We start from the raw sequence: 21,960 nt of genomic DNA, 5'->3' as shown, positions 1-21,960 counted from the left end.
TTCAATTTTTTTGTTCAAATGTCTGACATATTATTTACGGCCAATCTAAATTTTTACCATACATTTCTTATAATGAAGCCATAAAAGTTCAGTGTCCATTACAGCCTCTTCCTGAATATGTAATGGAGCTACCAAACTGTATGTGTCTGTTGTTTGACACCTTTGCTGTCACCATTAATCATCTGGTTGGCCAAAATGTTGAGAAAAGATCCACTTGAAATTTTTAGCTGTTTTTCAGGATCCAGGACAACTTGCACATGAATGGAATATAATACAGTACATATAGCTCAATGTTTGTGACCGGTCATGTGGGCACAAACTACACCACATCATGCAACAGTTCATATCAGTACTGGAATAGAATATCTGCATTCTGTAACTATATAGCCAGTTAAATGGATAATACGTAGGTGCCAAAAATTTAATGGCAATAGCTTAAATATCAAAGGTTATGATTGAAATTTAAACAAACTTTATGTGCCCACATGATCTTTTTTTGTAGGCCCGATCTCATTGCATCCTATTCCCTCACCAGGCTAGCTTTAAACTTTCTAAAAACTGAACTAATTTGGTGTTAGTAATTACAATACATGTAGACCGCAAAATCTGTAAATACTTTATAGGCACACTGCTAGTCTAGTGTAACAGAAGAAAGTGCAAAAGACTGTATAATAATATACACTTATGTCCCCATAACATGTGACATTACAATATTTAAAGATGTGTAAACAACTAAAAATACATTATGCAAATTGATATCAACTACAAGCGTTCTGACTGAAGTGAGCATGCATAGCTACCTTGAAGATTAATTTTATAATTATAATGTGTAAACTGAACAACCTACTTTAGGATACTGTCAATTCACCTTCTATTAATGATTTCAACATTGATATTCACTATAGCTAGCTACTATCCTATAACACTTGACTATAATTTGTTTATTTAGTTTATTATATTGTATAATTATGATTTATTTATTAGAGTTAATTATCTAGGTATAGTATTGTGTGATTTGTGTAATGAGCAGGACTCACAGGTGTTTGTCTTTCCACACCTGTACGATTAGTATTATAAAATTAATACTAACTTTTTATTAACCACAATCAGTTTTTTCCTGCTGCAATTAAAAACCAGTCAAAATCATATATATAGCTATTTAGGAGTAAGGAGTGTAAGGTGACCAAATTTCAGGTTGGTACCATCCACACAAATCAAGTTATGGATTGAAAAGTACATGTACTTGGAAAGGCTTTAAGACCCCTTTTCACAGATTCAGTCACATAATAGTGTTGTAATATTCACCTATGTATATACAACACCTCTCTAACCCTACATCTCTGTAATTAGGTCTACTATATACATATATTTAACACAGTAAAGCAACATCCTCACTAATCTGACAATATTTAGGTGTTATAATAATTGTCAGAATATAATTCACTACTAGGGTGATTTAGTTGCAATTTCTGTAGTCAGAATCGATTTTATTTTAGTGAGTGGATTGCTAATGCACTACTGGTACTGTTCCTTTGTTTGTAATGCTGTATAATAGTTAGACACCAAGACCAAGGGAACTAAGCAATTTAGTAACCCTGATGGCCTGAGGCTGTAGCGTCCCGAGCGCAGCGAGGGCGCTACTAAGGGCCAGAGGGGTTACTAAATCGCTTAGTTCCCGTTGGTTGCGGTGTCTAACTTATTTAGACTATGGTTTAAAGTACATACCTTCATAGCCAGAGCATTAGGGTGGCATGAAAGAGCAATGCAGAACAGCAGAACGGTTTCTTCCTGAAGTCCTTACAGCACCCACAAAAATAATTATTCGACCGGTAACCAGAGTAACAGCTAGAGCTATAGTAGATATGCCGCTTAGTCTACTATTTCTCCAGAATTATTCGCAGAACACGGAGAAGAATTGTATTACAGTATTATCAAGTACTCCAGTGTACCTTTCGTGTTATAATTATTTTTCACGTACAAAATTGCCTGAGGACTGGTTACTAAATGAACATGTGTAGGTGACTAAATGAGCATGTCAGGTGACTAAGTGATTTAGTAACCCTCTAAATGAGCTATATCATAGTCTAAATAATGGGTAGAACAAAGCTGAACATTAAGAACAATGGCTATGTCATTCTCTGTGATGACCGAATTTGCAAAACCATAACTTAGATACAATGTGCATACAAATCTGATATTTTTTTCACTATCTAATGAACTATATGTTGGTGCTCACCATTGACCAACATTCAAGGTAAGAACTTTTTAAATCATGAATTGTGAAAGTTGGCAAATTGGGTGCTTGGGGAAGAACCCTTTTAACAAATTTATTTAGTCAGGGTACAAGTTACATAGCTATGTTATCTGGTGGCTGCCATTCATTGTTTTGATGAGGTATGCAATACCACATCAAAGCGGTATGCAATACCACATCAAAGCGGTATGCAATACCACATCAAAGCGGTATGCAATACCACATCAAAGCGGTATGCAATACCACATCAAAGCGGTATGCAATACCACATCAAAGAGGTATGCAATACCACATCAAAGCGGTATGCAATACCACATCAAAGCGGTATGCAATACCACATCAAAGCGGTATGCAATACCACATCAAAGAGGTATGCAATACCACATCAAAGCGGTATGCAATACCACATCAAAGCGGTATGCAATACCACATCAAAGAGGTATGCAATACCACATCAAAGCGGTATGCAATACCACATCAAAGAGGTATGCAATACCACATCAAAGCGGTATGCAATACCACATCAAAGCGGTATGCAATACCATATCAAAGCGGTATGCAATACCACATCAAAGCGGTATGCAATACCACATCAAAGCGGTATGCAATACCACATCAAAGAGGTATGCAATACCACATCAAAGCGGTATGCAATACCACATCAAAGCGGTATGCAATACCACATCAAAACGGTATGTAATACCACATCAAAGCGGTATGTAATACCACATCAAAGAGGTATGCAATACCACATCAAAGCGGTATGCAATACCACATCAAAGCGGTATGCAATACCACATCAAAGCGGTATGCAATACCACATCAAAGCGGTATGCAATACCACATCAAAGCGGTATGCAATACCACATCAAAGCGGTATGCAATACCACATCAAAGCGGTATGCAATACTACATCAAAGCGGTATGCAATACCACATCAAAGCGGTATGCAATACCACATCAAAGCATACCACATTGGTTCACCAGTCATCATTGTGTTAAACAAACAAGTATAAGGAAAATTTAGAAATTTTGAGTAGGGATCATAAAATAAAAATCAATGAAACAAGTGAGGTCATCTATACCTGGGATTTTTAAGAGATAATGATGAGAGCTCTGGAGAGGTTCTCTAACTTTAATGTTTAGATAACTCATTTAATTATATAGCAGATTGGTATATCTGCACATCTCCAGTTGATGAGAGTTTTATTTAATACTGCATAAGTGAATTATTACTCATTTTTGTACGGTGGCAGAGATATTGACTAGTATACACTATACACATTGTTAGTGTCAATTTCTTGTAAATAAATAACATGTTGGTGTATAACTTCTGTTTCCAATTATGGTCAAAATGAAATAAAGAATTCTACAGATCAAGGTATTAAGTATATGTAGTGTTTAATTGTCTGAAGAATCAAATCTTGTGCTGGACAGCATGATTTCAAGTGAGGGTTTAGAATTTGTAAAATTTAACAAAGAAGATGTCAATACCTTGTAAAGAGTTCAGCTAGAAACAGGTCACCCTGTAGAGAGATCAGCTAGAAACAAGCCACCCGTAGAGAGTTCAGCTAGAAGAAGTTACATTGTAGAGAGTTCAGCAGTTTAGCTGCAAACAAATCGCCCTGTAGAGAATTCAGCTACAAACAAATCACCCTGTTGAAAGATCAGCTAGAAGAAGTTACCTTGTAGAGAGTTCGGCTACAAACAAATCACCCTGTAGAGAGTTCAGCTACAAACAAGTCATCCGGTAGAGAGATCAGCTAGAAGGATCACCTTGCAGAGAGCTTGAGGTCAGTTACAAAGAAATCACTCTGCTTTATCTTTTCTTCTTCCTGTAGTAAAGAAAAAATGACAGGTTAAAAAGCCCTAAAGCCGTCCATAGGCCGGCTTTGGGGTATACAAATACAAAAAGAAGTGAAATCTAATCCAAAACAGCCAAGCTGTAAAAAAAGTGTGCGGCCCTGAGAAAGGCTATGGTGAAAAAAGATGTGAAATCCAAGGTGGCGGCCAAGAAATGGCTGTGATGGTAGGTTAATGGTAAAAATTTTAATAACAACAATTCAGGTGAATTTGGTGCCACTTGGTCTTGGCACAAAATTCACCTGAATTGTGGTTATTAAAATTTATAACATTAACCTACCATCACAGCCATTTCTTGGCTGCCACCTTGGATTTCACATCTTTTTTCACCATAGCCTTTCTCAGGGCCGCACACTTTTTTTACAGTTTGGCTGTTTTGGATTAGATAGTACTAACATGCTAAATTTGGCAGCACAAAAGTGCAGCATGCAGTACAGAGCAATAATTTGTAGTAAGATTTAATTCATAAGGATCCGCAGATGGGACCTGTTGAAAGTTATTCAAATACTCTAATAGAATATTCATATAAATATCCATTAAGTATTGTGAGAAGGAAGTGTTGGAAATGATCAACAACAGTTCATCATCTTCTAATAAAATGTCATTCAGGGTAAAATAATGTGTTTGTTGATTGCTTACAAATCATTGCTGTTGTCAGTAGATTGGTGTCTGTATTATATGTATAAGCCAATGTACTAGCTAAATAGATGTCTCCTAGGGAGTTATACAATGTGATTGAGCTTGTGAAAATAGGGTGTGTGGGCACAGACTACACCCCATCACATAAAATGTCATACCTCAGTAATGGAATAGATTGTTTACATTCTGAAACTATTTACAATCAAATAGACTATATACTTACAATTGTATAGCTAATTAAATGGGCCATAAGGGATAATAACTGCATGGCCATAGGACTGTGACATAAAAATAATGAGTCATGAAATGTTGAAAAACAAAGCGAATTTTATGTGCCCACATGCTCTGTTATCACAGGCCTGGTTACATATTATGATTATTTACTATGTATAACATTACTCCATTCACAAAATATAGCAGTCTGTTGAGTTCAAGTAAATTAACATTAAAGGTGTCTCCTCCAGCAGCTGCTGCTGCATGGACAACTTTTCTGTGCTTTTGGAAATCCTCCTTGAATAATCCTGACTATGCTTTTGAACACTGTATGATCACATACAACATAAGAGTTTAATCCATCTACAATACATCCTTGTGTAGTTATCCTACAGTTTGGGCTTGAATAGAGAAGCTCTAACACACAACTCAAGTTATACATGTGTGATAAGATTATATATAGTGGAACTTCTCTTAGTAGTCACTTTGTTATACCAAGAGTCAGGGCTGCCCACAGGGTGGAGAATTGGAAAATTCTTCCTTGGATCCCAGCCTGAAAGGGGCCCCAGGGGCCCCATCAAGAGCCCCTTGAATACCTGTTTAAAAGATCGATATACTATAATAGAGCAGCAAAATCTAGATACTCTAATTGAGCAGTCGCAGTATTCTTCAAAGGAGCAGTGTAGCAAGCTTATATATAAGGTGATATAGTTGGTGAGGGGCAGTTATTGTCATTGTCAGCATGTAATAACCTTTTTTTATTGGTCTTTGACTTCTAGGCTGAAGTTGTGATTCAGAGTGGAACCCTCCTTGACCCTGGGATCCTACTTTAATTCTTTTCCCTGGGCCCCTTAATTTCTATGGGCAGCCCTACTAATAGTATAATGAGTGTGATGGACTTGATGAGCTCCTGGCAATACTGGTACCAAAGGGAGCCAATTTTAAAGCTCCCAACACTACAAGTTAAGTCAGCCTAGCACAGCAAAAATATTACTTACTTAGCCATTACATAAACATATTTCAAGATAATAATTATGTGATTGACTTTTGGAAACTTACTCATATCTTTATAGGTACATTTGATGCTTAAAATAATGATTAAATAATAAGGTTTATGGTGTAAATGCAGTTGTTAATCAATTCTCAATTCCTTGAATTACAATAAGGTTTTTGAAATACTTTTAAAACTGGACCCTGCACTAAACAGCATCACCTTAAAATAATAAAATTCAAATTGTTTCATGTGCGGCCATATGGCTGATTTTACAAATTCGATCACATAATTATATGGTAACTAGCTAACTGTTTCAGACACTTACAATCATCATTTATATACACTATTTTTATCATGGCCACTCACTCATCATTTCCACCATGCACACAATTGTGACTGGATGTCCTAACTCTCTCAGTGACATGAAACCTTGTAGTTAAATGTGGTTAATTTGTGATATTTACAGATCAATCAGACATTCCACAACTCTGTTAAAAATTTGAAATACTCTAATAGAGCAGTCAATCGACAAGCAATAATACTACTCTATTAAAGTAGTCACATAGAATGATTATGAAATGAACTATTGCACAGGTAAAAGAATTTGAAACTGAAGCAATATTTATGACATAATATATAAACCATTATATGTTATTATCAGCCAAATTTCTCTCAAAAGCATAATACACAGTTGCACTTTTAGCACTCAATTGTCATAATGCCTCATGTCTCTCACAAGTGTTGCAAAATTGTTTTGCAATACTCCACATATTGCTTTATATCTCCTACACAGTCATGATGAAATTTTCAGAACTATTATTCAGAACATTGGTGTGATTATAGAATAATCCACCTAGGATTGTGGTAGATCATGGATCATGGATTTAAGCTCTGATATGTGATAGCTAGCTAACTGTTTCAGACACTTACATACCACATATCATAGACTATTTTTATCATGTCCTCTCACTCATCATTTCCATCATACACAAAATTAGCGACTGGATGTCTAACTCTCTCAATGACATGAAACCTTGCAATGAAATGTGGTTAACCTGTGATCAGTGGCAATTCTAGACCTGAACTACAGGGGAGGTCAAGTAGGGCACAGCATGACTATTGTTATATGGCTGTAATATAAAGTAGAATCTCAAGGGGGTCGAGGGTACAACCCTCAGATGCTGCAGAAAGTTTTTTCAATTTGAAGGGTTGAAAACAGCCCAAAACGTATGCTATAATCATGCAACGTTTCCCCAAGATATTCCCTAAAGCAATGTTAACATAAAACTAGAAACCTAGAGCAACCACTAGTTAATTGCATATCAATTTTCTGACATAATTTGGAGAATAATACGTTGTTAATAATAAAGGACGTGATGATGGTATAATTGGTACAATTTTGTAAGATTGATACTGAGGGATATAAACTCTGTACATTTTGCATGGAAAACAGTGATATGCTCATTATAGAGTAGTCACACATGACAACCACATAGCATGAGAAGAGCATGTGAATATCAACACTTTTACTAGAACAGTTCTACATGTATGTATGTATTTGAAAATGGATAATTAAAACATAATTCATGCAAGATAATTATAAATGTGACCGGACCTGCAACGATAGGACATGTGGGCACAAACTACACACCATCACATAACAAGTCATATCTCAGTACTACAATGGAATATATGTGACTGGGCCTACAACAATAGGACATGTGGGCACACACTACACACCATCACATAACAAGTCATATCTCAGTACTACAATGGAATATATGTGACTGGGCCTACAACAATATGACATGTGGGCACACACTACACACCATCACATAACAAGTCATATCTCAGTACTACAATGGAATATATGTGACTGGGCCTGCAACAATAGGACATGTGGGCACACACTACACACCATCACATGACAAGTCATATCTCAGTACTACAATGGAATATATGTGACTGGGCCTACAACAATATGACATGTGGGCACACACTACACACCATCACATGACAAGTCATATCTCAGTACTACAATGGAATATATGTGACTGGGCCTACAACAATATGACATGTGGGCACACACTACACACCATCACATAACAAGTCATATCTCAGTACTACAATGGAATATATGTGACTGGGCCTGCAACAATAGGACATGTGGGCACACACTACACACCATCACATGACAAGTCATATCTCAGTACTACAATGGAATATATGTGACTGGGCCTACAACAATATGACATGTGGGCACACACTACACACCATCACATAACAAGTCATATCTCAGTACTACAATGGAATATATGTGACTGGGCCTGCAACAATAGGACATGTGGGCACACACTACACACCATCACATGACAAGTCATATCTCAGTACTACAATGGAATATATGTGACTGGGCCTACAACAATATGACATGTGGGCACACACTACACACCATCACATAACAAGTCATATCTCAGTACTACAATGGAATATATGTGACTGGGCCTGCAACAATAGGACATGTGGGCACACACTACACACCATCACATAACAAGTCATATCTCAGTACTACAATGGAATATATGTGACTGGGCCTACAACAATATGACATGTGGGCACACACTACACACCATCACATAACAAGTCATATCTCAGTACTACAATGGAATATATGTGACTGGGCCTACAACAATATGACATGTGGGCACATACTATACACCATCACATAACAAGTCATATCTCAGTACTACAATGGAATATATGTGACTGGGCCTACAACAATATGACATGTGGGCACACACTGCACCCCATCACATGACAAGTCATATCTCAGTACTACAATGGAATATATGTGACTGGGCCTGCAACAATAGGACATGTGGGCACACACTACACACCATCACATAACAAGTCATATCTCAGTTCTACAATGGAATTAGAGGTGTACCGATATGAGTTTTTGGCATGTACCGATATCCGATATTGATGCCACCAGAAGAAGCCGATAACCGATAGCCGATCCGATATTTGCATTATAGTTAAAAGTGTACATTTACCTACTATACAACATGTGCATGCCATACTCTGCCTGTGGTGGTATACAGCTTGGGTTTCTATTGTGCAATCCAGACAATTAGGCACCCACAAACATTTTTATGTATACTCCCATGAAGCCTTAAACGGATATTTCTGCATTAGCTACTCTGCATTCTAATGGCTTGTTAAAAAAACAATTCTAATGGCTTGTGAGAAAGCAGCAGTGGCGGATCCAGGATGGGGCATTTGGGGCAAATGCCCCCCCCCCCCCCCCCCCCCCCTTCAAGAAATTGCATACAAGATCGAGATACTCTAATAGAGCAGTCAATTACTCTAATAAAGCAGTCACAATATTCATGAGGTAGTGTAGCTTACGGTAAGCAGCTATAAATAGGATTGTATTTTACATAACAGACGTGATATAGTTAGTAAGGATAACTAGCTATTATTGTCGTGACCTTTTTTTTTTTTTGGTCTTCAACTGGTTTTCAGCAAGTTTTTTTAGCCTTCAACTGTTTTTCAGAAAGGTGCCCCCCCTCTTTCCAAACTCTGGATCCGCCCCTGAGCAGGTACAGTAAGTTTCCTTGGTTATCCTGTGACCCTTCTTTTATTGCAAGGTACTCTATAGCTGCTTCATTTGTAAAGACCGTGATAAGCTTTTCAGCAACAAACACTACAATCGCGTGTATTTATATGGCTTCTCGTAGCGTAGCGTTTGTTTCAGAGAGAGCAATAAGCCACTGGCACTAAACAGCCACATGGAAAACCAATGCATAATCCGCTTATGTACAAACTATTGCTACTGTCTATATATCGGTAGCGATATCGGTCCTCCTACTGTTCTGTACCGATACCGATATTGGTAAATAGTGCCGTATCGGTGACCGATATTTTAGCCGATCCGATTATCGGTACACCTCTAAATGGAATATATGTGACTGGGCCTACAACAATATGACATGTGGGCACACAGTACACCATCACATAACAAGTCATATCTCAGTACTACAATGGAATATTTGTGACTGGGCCTGCAACAATATGACACGTGGGCACACACTACACACCATCACATAACAAGTCATATCCCAGTACTACAATGGAATATATGCAATCTGTCACTTGTATTATACAACCAACTAAACATTTAGTAAGTGCTGAAAAGTACATGGTAATATGATAACTGCACAAAAAGTTATGAGTCATGAAAGTTTGAAAAGTAGGCAAATTTTGTGTGCTCACATACCCTATTATTGCAGACCTGGTCACAATTTATAATAATCAGTTCTGAACACATAATAAAAAATTTAAAACAGAATTTTAAGTGTAATAATATTTTACCACATTTGCAAAAAATGTCTTCCACACAAAACCAATTGCAAATTTCCAATATTGATCATAACTTCAGTTGTGTTGTTTTAGTATTGCTAAGTGATTTTTGAACACTGATCAAAAGCATAATGCTCAATTTTTGGAGCATAATAGCCTCATGCCTAATGGAGGAAAATTTCTAGCTAATGTAATACATTGCAAGTTATAATCATGCAGTGAAACTAGTTTATAAAAACATCCCTTCAAAGTTTTATATTAAGCACATTCTCATATGTCATGATATTATTGAAACACTCCACCAAAAATTTTGCTTCACAAAATGCTCAATTGTCCAGTCCATTACATACATTATTTGCACTATACAGTGCAAAGTTTAGAGAAGTTTCAAGAGTTCTCTTGTGATTAACTTCAAGTAGAACTACTATAAATTACACTTCACCTCTTGTAAACATAGCTTGTATTACATAAAATAATAGCTAGAACATCACATTTTAGACTACAACAACCTCTTCACATGCAAACGGTGATAATTAATATTCACTGTGAAAAAGGTGGGATATAAGATGGTATTTCCAGTGGCTTATTGAATACAAATAAGCTTTAATATAAATCCTGTATATATTATACTCGTGTTATACTTTAGTATAATGCATACTATACTATTACATATATGGTTTCAGTTTAATTACCACAATACTTGAAATAGCTTATATCTGATATAATGCCCACACTATACTATCACATATATGGTTTCAGTATGTTTAACACATTAACTAAAGCCTTATGTGGGATTATTAGTATAATACAGGTTATACCAAGCTTTTTTGTATTCAACAAGCCACTGGAAATACCATTTTATTTCCCTCTTTTTTCACAGTGATTAATACTCTATTATGAATCTCAAATCAAAGCAATTGTTTATTAAAAATATATTCATAGCATTAAATATTCCTAACAAAATAAAGGTTCAAAAAGGCTACCTAATACAAACAAAATCAAAAAAATGCTATGAATCCTAAAATAAACTAATACAGTTCAAAAGCTGTTCAGATAGTTATGGTATTCAGTGTGGTGATCACCTGGATCATAGTTGGTCTCCTCGATGGCTCATTGGTAGTGCACCGTCTGATCAGTGGAACAAACTTTGGCCATGTTGGTTGGATAGTAGTGATCAGATCTGCAACATTACCAAGAGGCATCTCTCTGATGAGGATCTCTATTAGAAGCACACCATAACTGTAGACATCCATCTTCGTGGTCTGATTACGAGCAGAACTTTCTTGACGAACTTCAGGAGCAGCATATACCACACATCCAGGAGCAAGGGTCTGTGCAATATTAGCAAACTATGCTGAGCCAAGATCAGACAACTTGGCTATCCATCCTCCTTTGTCAACAGCCTTCAGTAGGACGTTGGGAGCACTGACATCACGATGGATTAGGGGGTGGGGTTGGATGCCATGTAAATATGATAATGCCTGAGCCACATCCATGCAGATGGGATGGATATGATTTGGAGTGGCTCTTCCATTACTCAAGGCCTCTCTGAGGTTGGTGTCCATCAACTCTGTGACAATGATAGCAGGGTGGTCAGGAACAACCCCAATGAATTCTAGGAGATTGCGATGCCTGCAACGAGCAAACATTTTCATCTCTTTAGCAAACAGCTGCTGGTTATGTTGAGATGTGATGGCTGTATGAAGACATTCAGCTGCCACTCTCCTTCCCCTGAAATTAGCTTCAGTGACATATCCCCATCCTCCTGCAGCTGTGCCTATAATCTCCTTAGTAAGGTTGACCTCATCTCTTGAAATAGACCACAATTGTTCAACTGTGTCCTCAACTTCTTTCAGCCTCTCCTCATGATTCTGATATCTTGACTGGGACCTCTGCTGTTCAGCTGCCACACTAGACTCCAAAGTTTGACACCTTGCTTCTAGCGACCTGGACTTCTCCTGTTCAGAAGCTAGAGCTGATTCTAGTGATTTACATCTTCTCTCTAGTAACTGTGACTTTTCTTGCTCTGTTGTTTGCAATTTTTGAAATTGTGTCATTAAATTGTTTATTTGCAATTGTAGCTGTTGTGCTTGCTCTGGTTGTCGTTGCTGATTTTGTGATTGTTGCTGTTGCGGTTGGCTCCTTCTCTGTTGATAGTTATCCACCATTTTAAGCTGTTGCACACCAGCCATCACATTTTGAGGCTTGGCTAAATGGTACCAATAATAAATTACAATAATTTTCTATGAATAACTAGCTACAGTTTACTAAAATGTATCAAGTATTACGTAACTATACTTGTAATAATTATGGTGCATTGCATGTATGTATGTTGATAGAGAACACAGAAATTTTGATGCCTGCAGAATGATATACATCACTGCACCAGCATTTATTTGCTAATGAAGGGATAACAAACTGTGTCTGTAGCTTAGCGTTAACATGTTACTTGCTGAAATAACCGGTTTTTGAAATTATCAGAAAAGCTGAATGGATAATAAAATTAAACACATTTAGAATACAGGGTATTTCAGTATTTAGTATCTTATCTTGTATTTTAGATACCACATTGCCTTAGCTTAGTTATGACAATAGGTACCGAGAAACAATACTCATATGAGTCTGGGAAGCGTGCTTTTGATGGAGGTAAGATGATTTCTGCTTTAAAAGTGTAGGCAGCTAAGTGGTCATAGTATTATACTAAACTCATTACACTACTGTCATGTAGTTCAGTATAGTACTGTATTGTACTGTACTGTGATTTGTGTAATGAGCAGGACTCACAGGTGTTTGTCTTTCCACACCTGTACGATTAGTATTATAAAATTAATACTAACTTTTTATTAACCACAATCAGTTTTTTCCTGCTGCAATTAAAAACCAGTCAAGATCATATATATAGCTATTTAGGAGTAAGGAGTGTAAGGTGACCAAATTTCAGGTTGGTACCATCCACACAAATCAAGTTATGGATTGAAAAGTACATGTACTTGGAAAGGCTATAAGACCTCTTTTCACAGATCCGGTCACATAATAGTGTTGTAATATTCACCTATGTATATACAACACCTCTCTAACCCTACATCTCTGTAATTAGGTCTACTATATATATTTAACACAGTAAAGCAACATCCTCACTAATCTGACAATAATTATTTAGGTGTTATAATAATTGTCAGGATATAATTCACTACTAGGGTGATTTAGTTTCAATTTCTGTACTGAATCGATTTTAATTTAGTGAGTGGATTGCTAATGCACTACTGGTACTGTTCCTTTGTTTGTAATGCTGTATAATGGGTAGAACAAAGCTGAACATTAAGCACAATGGCTATGTCATTCTCTGTGATGACCGAATTTGCAAAACCATAACTTAGATACAATGTGCATACAAATCTGATATTTTTTTCACTATCTAATGAGCTATATGTTGGTGCTCACTATTGTCCAACATTCAAGGTAAGAACTTTTTAAATCATGAATTGTGAAAGTTGGCAAATTCGGTGCGTGGGGAAGATCCCTTTTAACAAATCTGGTAATTTATTTAGTCAGGGCATAAGTTACATAGCTATGTAATCTGGTGGCTGCTGCCATTCATTGTTTTGATGCGGTATGCAATACCACATCAAAGCGGTATGCAATACCACATCAAAGCGGTATGCAATACCACATCAAAGCGGTATGCAATACCACATCAAAGCGGTATGCAATACCACATCAAAGCGGTATGCAATACCACATCAAAGCGGTATGCAATACCACATCAAAGCGGTATGCAATACCACATCAAAGCGGTATGCAATACCACATCAAAGCATACCACATTGGTTCACCAGTCATCATTGTGTTAAACAAACAGGTATAAGGAAAATTTAGAAATTTTGAGTAGGGATCATAAAATAAAAATCAATGGAACAAGTGAGGTGTGGGATTTTTAGGAAATACTGATGTCTTTAAGAGAGCTCTGGAGAGGTTCTCTAACTTTAATGTTTAGATAACTCATTTAATTATATAGCAGATTGGTATATCTGCACATCTCCAGTTGATGAGAGTTTTATTTAATACTACATAAAGTGAATTATTACTCATTTTTGTACGGTGGCAGAGATATTGACTAGTATACACTATACATATTGTTAGTGTCAATTTCTTGTAAATAAATAACATGTTGGTGTATAACTTCTGTTTACAATTATGGTCAAAATGAAATAAAGAATTCTACAGATCAAGGTATTAAGTATATGTAGTGTTTAATTGTCTGAAGAATCAAATATTGTGTTGGACAGCATGATTTCAAGTGAGGGTTTAGAATTTGTAAAATTTAACAAAGAAGATGTCAATAAAATGTAATTTTTTTGTAGCATCTTTACTAAGCATGTCTTGTATGCACAATGAATAAAAGTTGTTATATTTATTTTAGTTTATACACTCCACTGTATTCTTTCTTGCCTTATTCAGAAAGGCTTCCAGGACTGACAACAATATAAAGGTAACACACAAGACTGATATATTATCTCCTTCTAGTTAGCTACTGACTGAGAAGCTTCTGATAAAATTTTCCTGATATTATAGTTTATATTGCATGGTTGTCCCAGTATAATAGGTCTACGTTATGAACTTTTGATATTGTCAACTAAAATTTAGTAGTTCATAATACATGCCCAGTTGTTTGTATGTCCCAATATTGGGAGAATATCGAGTTTCCCAAATAGAGCAGTCAACAGAACAGTCAGACAATAGTAAACTACTCTAATTAAGCAACCAGTGAAACATGATCACGAATTCAAAAACGAAAAGCAACCTAATAATGATTGCAATGTGAAATAAATGTGAAATAATTATTAATGTAAAATTGAGACTTAGACTTGCAACTTTATACTTGTTGAAGTACAACACACCTTTATTCACAGCCTGGCTATATTGGCAGAATTACTTACAATTTAACTAATGAATGTCCAGCAAATTTCAAAAATATCGAAACTGAAGTACATTTTTTCTATTGTCACAAATGTCATGATAAGTTTGACTTTTATTCAACTTTGCACATATCATTTCTTTCACATTCTTTGCCTATACAAGTCACTCAAATGTGACTAATTTATTGAATGGATTTAAAAAATTATTGTTTTAGCAAAAAGAATGACGATAGGTAATAGCATTGCTTAATATTCTTGAACACTCATATAATTAACAATGAATGCCAGAATGGACTTGTTAGTGATAATTTTAAATAGTAGCCAATTAACTAAATAATATTATATGTTTTTGAATTTTGGTATCTCTAAAGCTGGTCCCATTTTCAGAGTAATTATATAAGCACTTTTGATTTCTGATTGCCAAATGCTGTCAGAGTGAAAAGTGACCAATATAAGCCTCAGGCAAGAGTTATGCTCACATTTTCACTCATTCTTTATTCAGAGTTCTCAAATAGCTCTCATCATGCTCTGATCATTTCAAAATGTATATTTATTATTCTCAAATTAATAGATTTTTTTGCAATTCAATTTTTAGCATGATTACGAAGCAATAAGGCAATAAGATGTATACATTGAATGTAATCTGCTGATAGTTTTAAATATTAGACTGTATGACTGCTCTGTTATATATCAACTTAACACACTATTATGAAATAGTACTAACATGCTAAATTTGGCAGCACAAAAGTGCAGCATGCAGTACAGAGCAATAACTTATAATAAGATTTAATTCATAAGGATCCACAGATGGGGCCTGTTGAAAGTTATTCAAATACTCTAATAGAATATTCATATAAAAAAAATATCTATTAAGTAATGTGAGAAGGAAGTGTTGGAAATGATCAACAACAGTTCATCATCTTCTAATAAAAATTGTCATTCAGGGTAAAATAATGTGTTGTAGTATAGCGGCACAACCCAAAAATTGTGCACTTCTTCATAAAGCCATGAAACTTTCCACATAAATAGTAATCCTCAATACATGTATTTTTAGACATAGTACCATCGCTGATTTGACCTTTGGTGACCTTTACTGCTATTTTTGTACAGAAAATTGATCATTTTTGTCTTTAACTCCCTGAGGCAGTACTTAACTTGTAAAAACATGGCACCAAACAAAAGATCTTGCTGATAGAAACAACTTGGTTTTTATTTGAAGTCAATAGGTGATTTCATTCTTAAGTTATGAGTATTTTTATTAGCTGCAAAATTTGATAAATTTATGCATAATTATCTGCCCACAGGTAATTCACACCTTGAGGGCAGGTAAATTAATTTTATCAAATTTTGCAGCTAGTAAAAATGATCATAACTTTGTAATGAAATCACCAATTGGCTTCAAATAAAACCAAGTTGTTTCTATCAGCAAGATCTTTTGTTTGGTACCATGTTTAAAAAAGTTAATTACTGCCTCAGGGAGTTAAAGAAAAAATGATCAATTTTCTGTACAAAAATGGCTGTAAAGTCCACCAAAGGTCAATTCAGCGATGGCACTATATCTAAAATTACATGTCATGAGGAGTACTATTTATGTGGAAAGTTTCATGGCTTTATGAAAAAGTGCACAATATTGCCAATTTTGGGGGTTACGCCGCTATACTATTTGTTGATTGCTTACAAATCACTCCTATTGTCAGTAGATTAGTGTCTGTATTATATGTGACTGGATTTGCAAAAAGGTACCTTTTCCACACATTTGACATATCAGCAAACTAAATGATGTAACACTTGACTCCTTATACTGATTAATGTGCTCTTAGTATCACAATGTAGCCAGATACTGTAGCTACATTCATTGAAATGTTCAAGCAATTATATGTCATGATCAAAACATTATGAAGCTTTACAGTCCAAAAAACGGGTCAAATTCTATCTGTGAAAAAGGTACCTTTTCTCAAATCGGGTATAAGCCAATGTATTAGCTAAATAGATGTCTCCTAGGGAGTTATACAATGTGATTGAGCTTGTGAAAATAGGGTGTGTGGGCACAGACTACACCCCATCATATAAAATGTCATATCTCAGTAATGGAATAGATTGTTTACATTCTGAAACTATTTGCAATCAAATAGACTATATATTTACAATTGTATAGCTAATTAAATGGGCCATAAGGGATAATAACTGCATGGCCATAGGACTGTGACATAAAAAGTTATGAGTCATGAAATGTTGGAAAACAAGTCCACTTTTATGTGTCCACATGCCCTGTTATCACAGGCCTGGTTACAAATTATGATTATTTACTATGTATAACATTACTCCATTCACAAAATATAGCAGTCTGTTGAGTTCAAGTAAAGTAACATTAAAGGTGTCTCCTCCAGCTGCTGCTGCTGCATGGACAACTTTGCTGTGCTTTTGGAAACCCTCCTTGAAAAATCCTGACTATGCTCTTGAACACTGTATGATCACATACAACATAAGAGTTTAATCCTCCTACACTATACACAATACATCCTTGTGTAGTTATCCTACAGTTTGGGTTTGAATAGAGAGCTCTAACACACAACTCAAGTTATACATGTGTGATAAAATTATATGTAGTGGAACTTCTCTTAGTAGTCACTTTGTTATACCAAGAGTCAGGGCTGCCAACAGGGGGAGGGGGGACTGGGCCATTTTTCCTTGGGCCCCAGCCTGAAAGGGGGCCCATCAAGAGCCCCTTGAATACCTGTTTAAAAGATGGATAATTATACTCTAATAGAGTAGTAAAATCTAGATACTCTAATAGAGCAGTCACAGTATTATTCAGAGCAGCCAGTGTAGCAAACTTATATATAAGGAGATATAGTTGGTGAGGGGCAGTTATTGTCATTGTCAGTATGTATTGACCTGTTTTTATTGGTCTTTGACTTCTAGGCTGAAGTTGTGATTCAGAGTGGAACCCTCCTTGACCCTGGGGTCCCACTTTAACTCTTTGCCCTGAGCCCCTTAATTTCTCTGGGCAGCCCTACTAATAGTATAATGAGTGTGAAGGACTTAATGATATCCTGGCAATACTGGTACCAAAGGGAGCCAATTATAAAGCTCTCAACACTACAAGTTAAGTCAGCCTAGCACAGCTAAAAATTACTTACTTGGCCATTACACAAACATATTTCAAGATAATAATTATGTGATTGACTTTTGGAAACTTACTCATATATATGGGTACATTTGATGCTTAAAGTAATGCTTAAATAATAAGGTTTATGGTGTAAATGTAGTTGTTAATCAATTCTCAATTCCTTGAATTACAATGAAGTTTTTGAAATACTTTTAAAACTGGACCCTGCACTAAACAGCATCACCTTAAAACAATAAAATTCAAATTATTTCATGTACGACCATATGGCTGATTTTACAAATTCGATCACATAAGTATATGGTAACTAGCTAACTGTTTCAGACACTTACAATCATCATATATACACTATTTTTATCACGGCCACTCACTCATCATTTCCATCATACACACAATTGTGACTGGGTGTCCTAACTCTCTCAGTGACATGAAACCTTGTAGTTAAATGTAGTTAACCTGTGATATTTACAGATCAATCAGACATTCCACAACTCTGTTAAAAATTTGAAATACTCTAATAGAGCAGTCAAATGACAAGCAATAATACTACTCTATTAAAGTAGTCACATAGAATTATGAAATGAACTATTGCACAGCTAAAATAATTTGAAGCTGAAACAATATTTATGGCATAATATATAAACCATTAATATGCTATTATCAGCCAAATTTCTCTCAAAGGCATAATACGCAGGTGCACTTTTAGCACTCAATTGTCATAATGCCTCATGTCTCTCACAAGTGTTGCAAAATTGTTTTACAATACTCCACATGTTGCTTTATATCTCCTACACCGTCATGATGAAATTTTCAGGACTATTATTGAGAACATTGGTGTGATCATAGAATAATCCACTTAGGATTGTGGTAGATCATGGATCATGGATTTAAGCTCTGATATGTGATAGCTAGCTAACTGTTTCGGACACTTACATACCACATATCATAGACTATTTTTATCATGTCCTCTCACTCATCATTTCCATCATACACACAATTAGTGACTGGATGTCTAACTCTCTCAGTGACATGAAACCTTGCAATGAAATGTAGTTAACCTGTGATCAGTGGCAATTCTAGACCTGACCGACAGGGGAGGTCAAGTAGGGCACAGTATGACTATTGTTATATGGCTGTAATATAAAGTAGAATCTCAAGGTGGTCGAGGGTACAACCCTCAGACGCTGCAGAAATTTTTTCAATTTGAAGGCTTGAAAACAGCCCAAAACTTATGCTATAATCATGCAACTTTTCCCCAAGATATTCCCTAAAGCAATGTTAACATAAAACTAGAAACCTAGAGCAACCACTAGTTAATTGCATATCAATTTTCTGACATAATTTGGAGAATAATACGTTGTTAATAATAAAGGACGTGATGATGGTATAATTGGTACAATTTTGTAAGATTGATACTGAGGGATATAAACTCTGTACATTTTGCATGGAAAACAGTGATATGCTCATTATAGAGTAGTCACACATGACAATCACATAGAATGAGAAGAGCATGTGAATATCAACACTTTTACTAGAACAGTTCTACATGTATGTATTTGGAAATGGATAATTAAAACATATGCAAGATAATTATAAATGTGACTGGGCCTACAACAATATGACATGTGGGCACACACTACACACCATCACATAACAAGTCATATCTCAGTACTACAATGGAATATATGTGACTGGGCCTACAACAATATGACATGTGGGCACACACTACACACCATCACATAACAAGTCATATCTCAGTACTACAATGGAATATATGTGACTGGGCCTGCTACAATAGTACATGTAGGCACACACTACACACCATCACATAACAAGTCATATCTCAGTACTACAATGGAATATATGTGACTGGGCCTACAACAATATGACATGTGGGCACACACTACACACCATCACATAACAAGTCATATCTCAGTACTACAATGGAATATATGTGACTGGGCCTGCAACAATAGGACATGTGGGCACACACTACACACCATCACATAACAAGTCATATCTCAGTACTACAATGGAATATATGTGACTGGGCCTGCAACAATAGGACATGTGGGCACACACTACACACCATCACATAACAAGTCATATCTCAGTACTACAATGGAATATATGTGACTGGGCCTGCAACAATAGGACATGTGGGCACACACTACACACCATCACATAACAAGTCATATCTCAGTACTACAATGGAATATATGTGACTGGGCCTGCAACAATAGGACATGTGGGCACACACTACACACCATCACATAACAAGTCATATCTCAGTACTACAATGGAATATATGTGACTGGGCCTGCAACAATATGACATGTGGGCACACACTACACACCATCACATAACAAGTCATATCTCAGTACTACAATGGAATATATGTGACTGGGCCTACAACAATATGACATGTGGGCACACACTACACACCATCACATAACAAGTCATATCTCAGTACTACAATGGAATATATGTGACTGGGCCTACAACAATAGGACATGTGGGCACACACTACACACCATCACATAACAAGTCATATCTCAGTACTACAATGGAATATATGTGACTGGGCCTACAACAATATGACATGTGGGCACACACTACACACCATCACATTACAAGTCATATCTCAGTACTACAATGGAATATATGTGACTGGGCCTACAACAATAGGACATGTGGGCACACACTACACACCATCACATAACAAGTCATATCTCAGTACTACAATGGAATATATGTGACTGGGTCTACAACAATAGGACATGTGGGCACACACTACACACCATCACATAACAAGTCATATCTCAGTACTACAATGGAATATATGCAATCTGTCACTTGTATTATACAACCAACTAAACATTTAGTAAGTGCTGAAAAGTACATGGTAATATGATAACTACACAAAAAGTTATGAGTCATGAAAGTTTGAAAAGTAGACAAATTTTGTGTGTCCACATACCCTATTTTTGCAGGCCTGGTCACAAATTATAATAATCAGTTCTGAACACATAATAAAAAATTTAAAACAGAATTTTAAGTGTAATAATATGTGACCACATTTCCAATTGCAAATTGCCAATATTGATCATAACTTCAGTAGTGTTGTTTTAGTATTGCTAAGTGATTTTTGAACACTACTCAAAAGCATAATGCTCAATTTTTGGAGCATAATAGCCTCATGCCTAATGGAGGAAAATTTCTAGCTAATGTAATACATTGCAAGTTATAATCATGCAGTGAAACAGTTTTATAAAAACATCCCTTCAAAGTTTTATATTAAGCACATTCTCATATGTCATGATATTATTCAAACACTCCACCAGAATTTTGCTTCACAAAATGCTCAATTGTCCAGTCCATTACATACATTATTTGCACTAAACAGTGCAAAGTTTAGAGAAGTTTCAAGAGTTCTCTTGTCAAGTAGAACTACTATACATTACACTTCACCTCTTGTAAACATAGCTTATATTACATAAAATAATAGAACACTACATTTTAGACTACAACAACCTCTTCACATGCAAACGGTGATAATTAATATTAATACTGTATTATGAATCTCAAA

The 21,960-nt window shown here is 35.9% G+C and overlaps 1 protein-coding gene across 1 annotated transcript; it reads right to left on the bottom strand.

The window, feature by feature from the left end:
• Positions 1–11,677: 11,677 nt before the first annotated feature.
• LOC136246353 (uncharacterized) lies at positions 11,678–12,520 on the bottom strand. Its single transcript, XM_066037745.1, has one exon. The coding sequence runs from the start codon at positions 12,518–12,520 to the stop codon at positions 11,678–11,680; it is 843 nt and encodes a 280-aa protein (XP_065893817.1).
• Between the last annotated feature and the right edge of the window lie 9,440 nt (positions 12,521–21,960).

This window comes from Dysidea avara, chromosome 2 (genome assembly GCF_963678975.1).
Source record: "Dysidea avara chromosome 2, odDysAvar1.4, whole genome shotgun sequence".
NCBI lineage: Eukaryota > Metazoa > Porifera > Demospongiae > Dictyoceratida > Dysideidae > Dysidea > Dysidea avara.
This window is presented reverse-complemented; position numbering and strand designations above follow the sequence as displayed.

Coding starts and splice junctions, on each gene's coding strand:
- LOC136246353 (XM_066037745.1), bottom strand. CDS start 12,520: ATGGCTGGTGTGCAACAGCTTAAAATGGTGGATAACTATCAACAGAGA.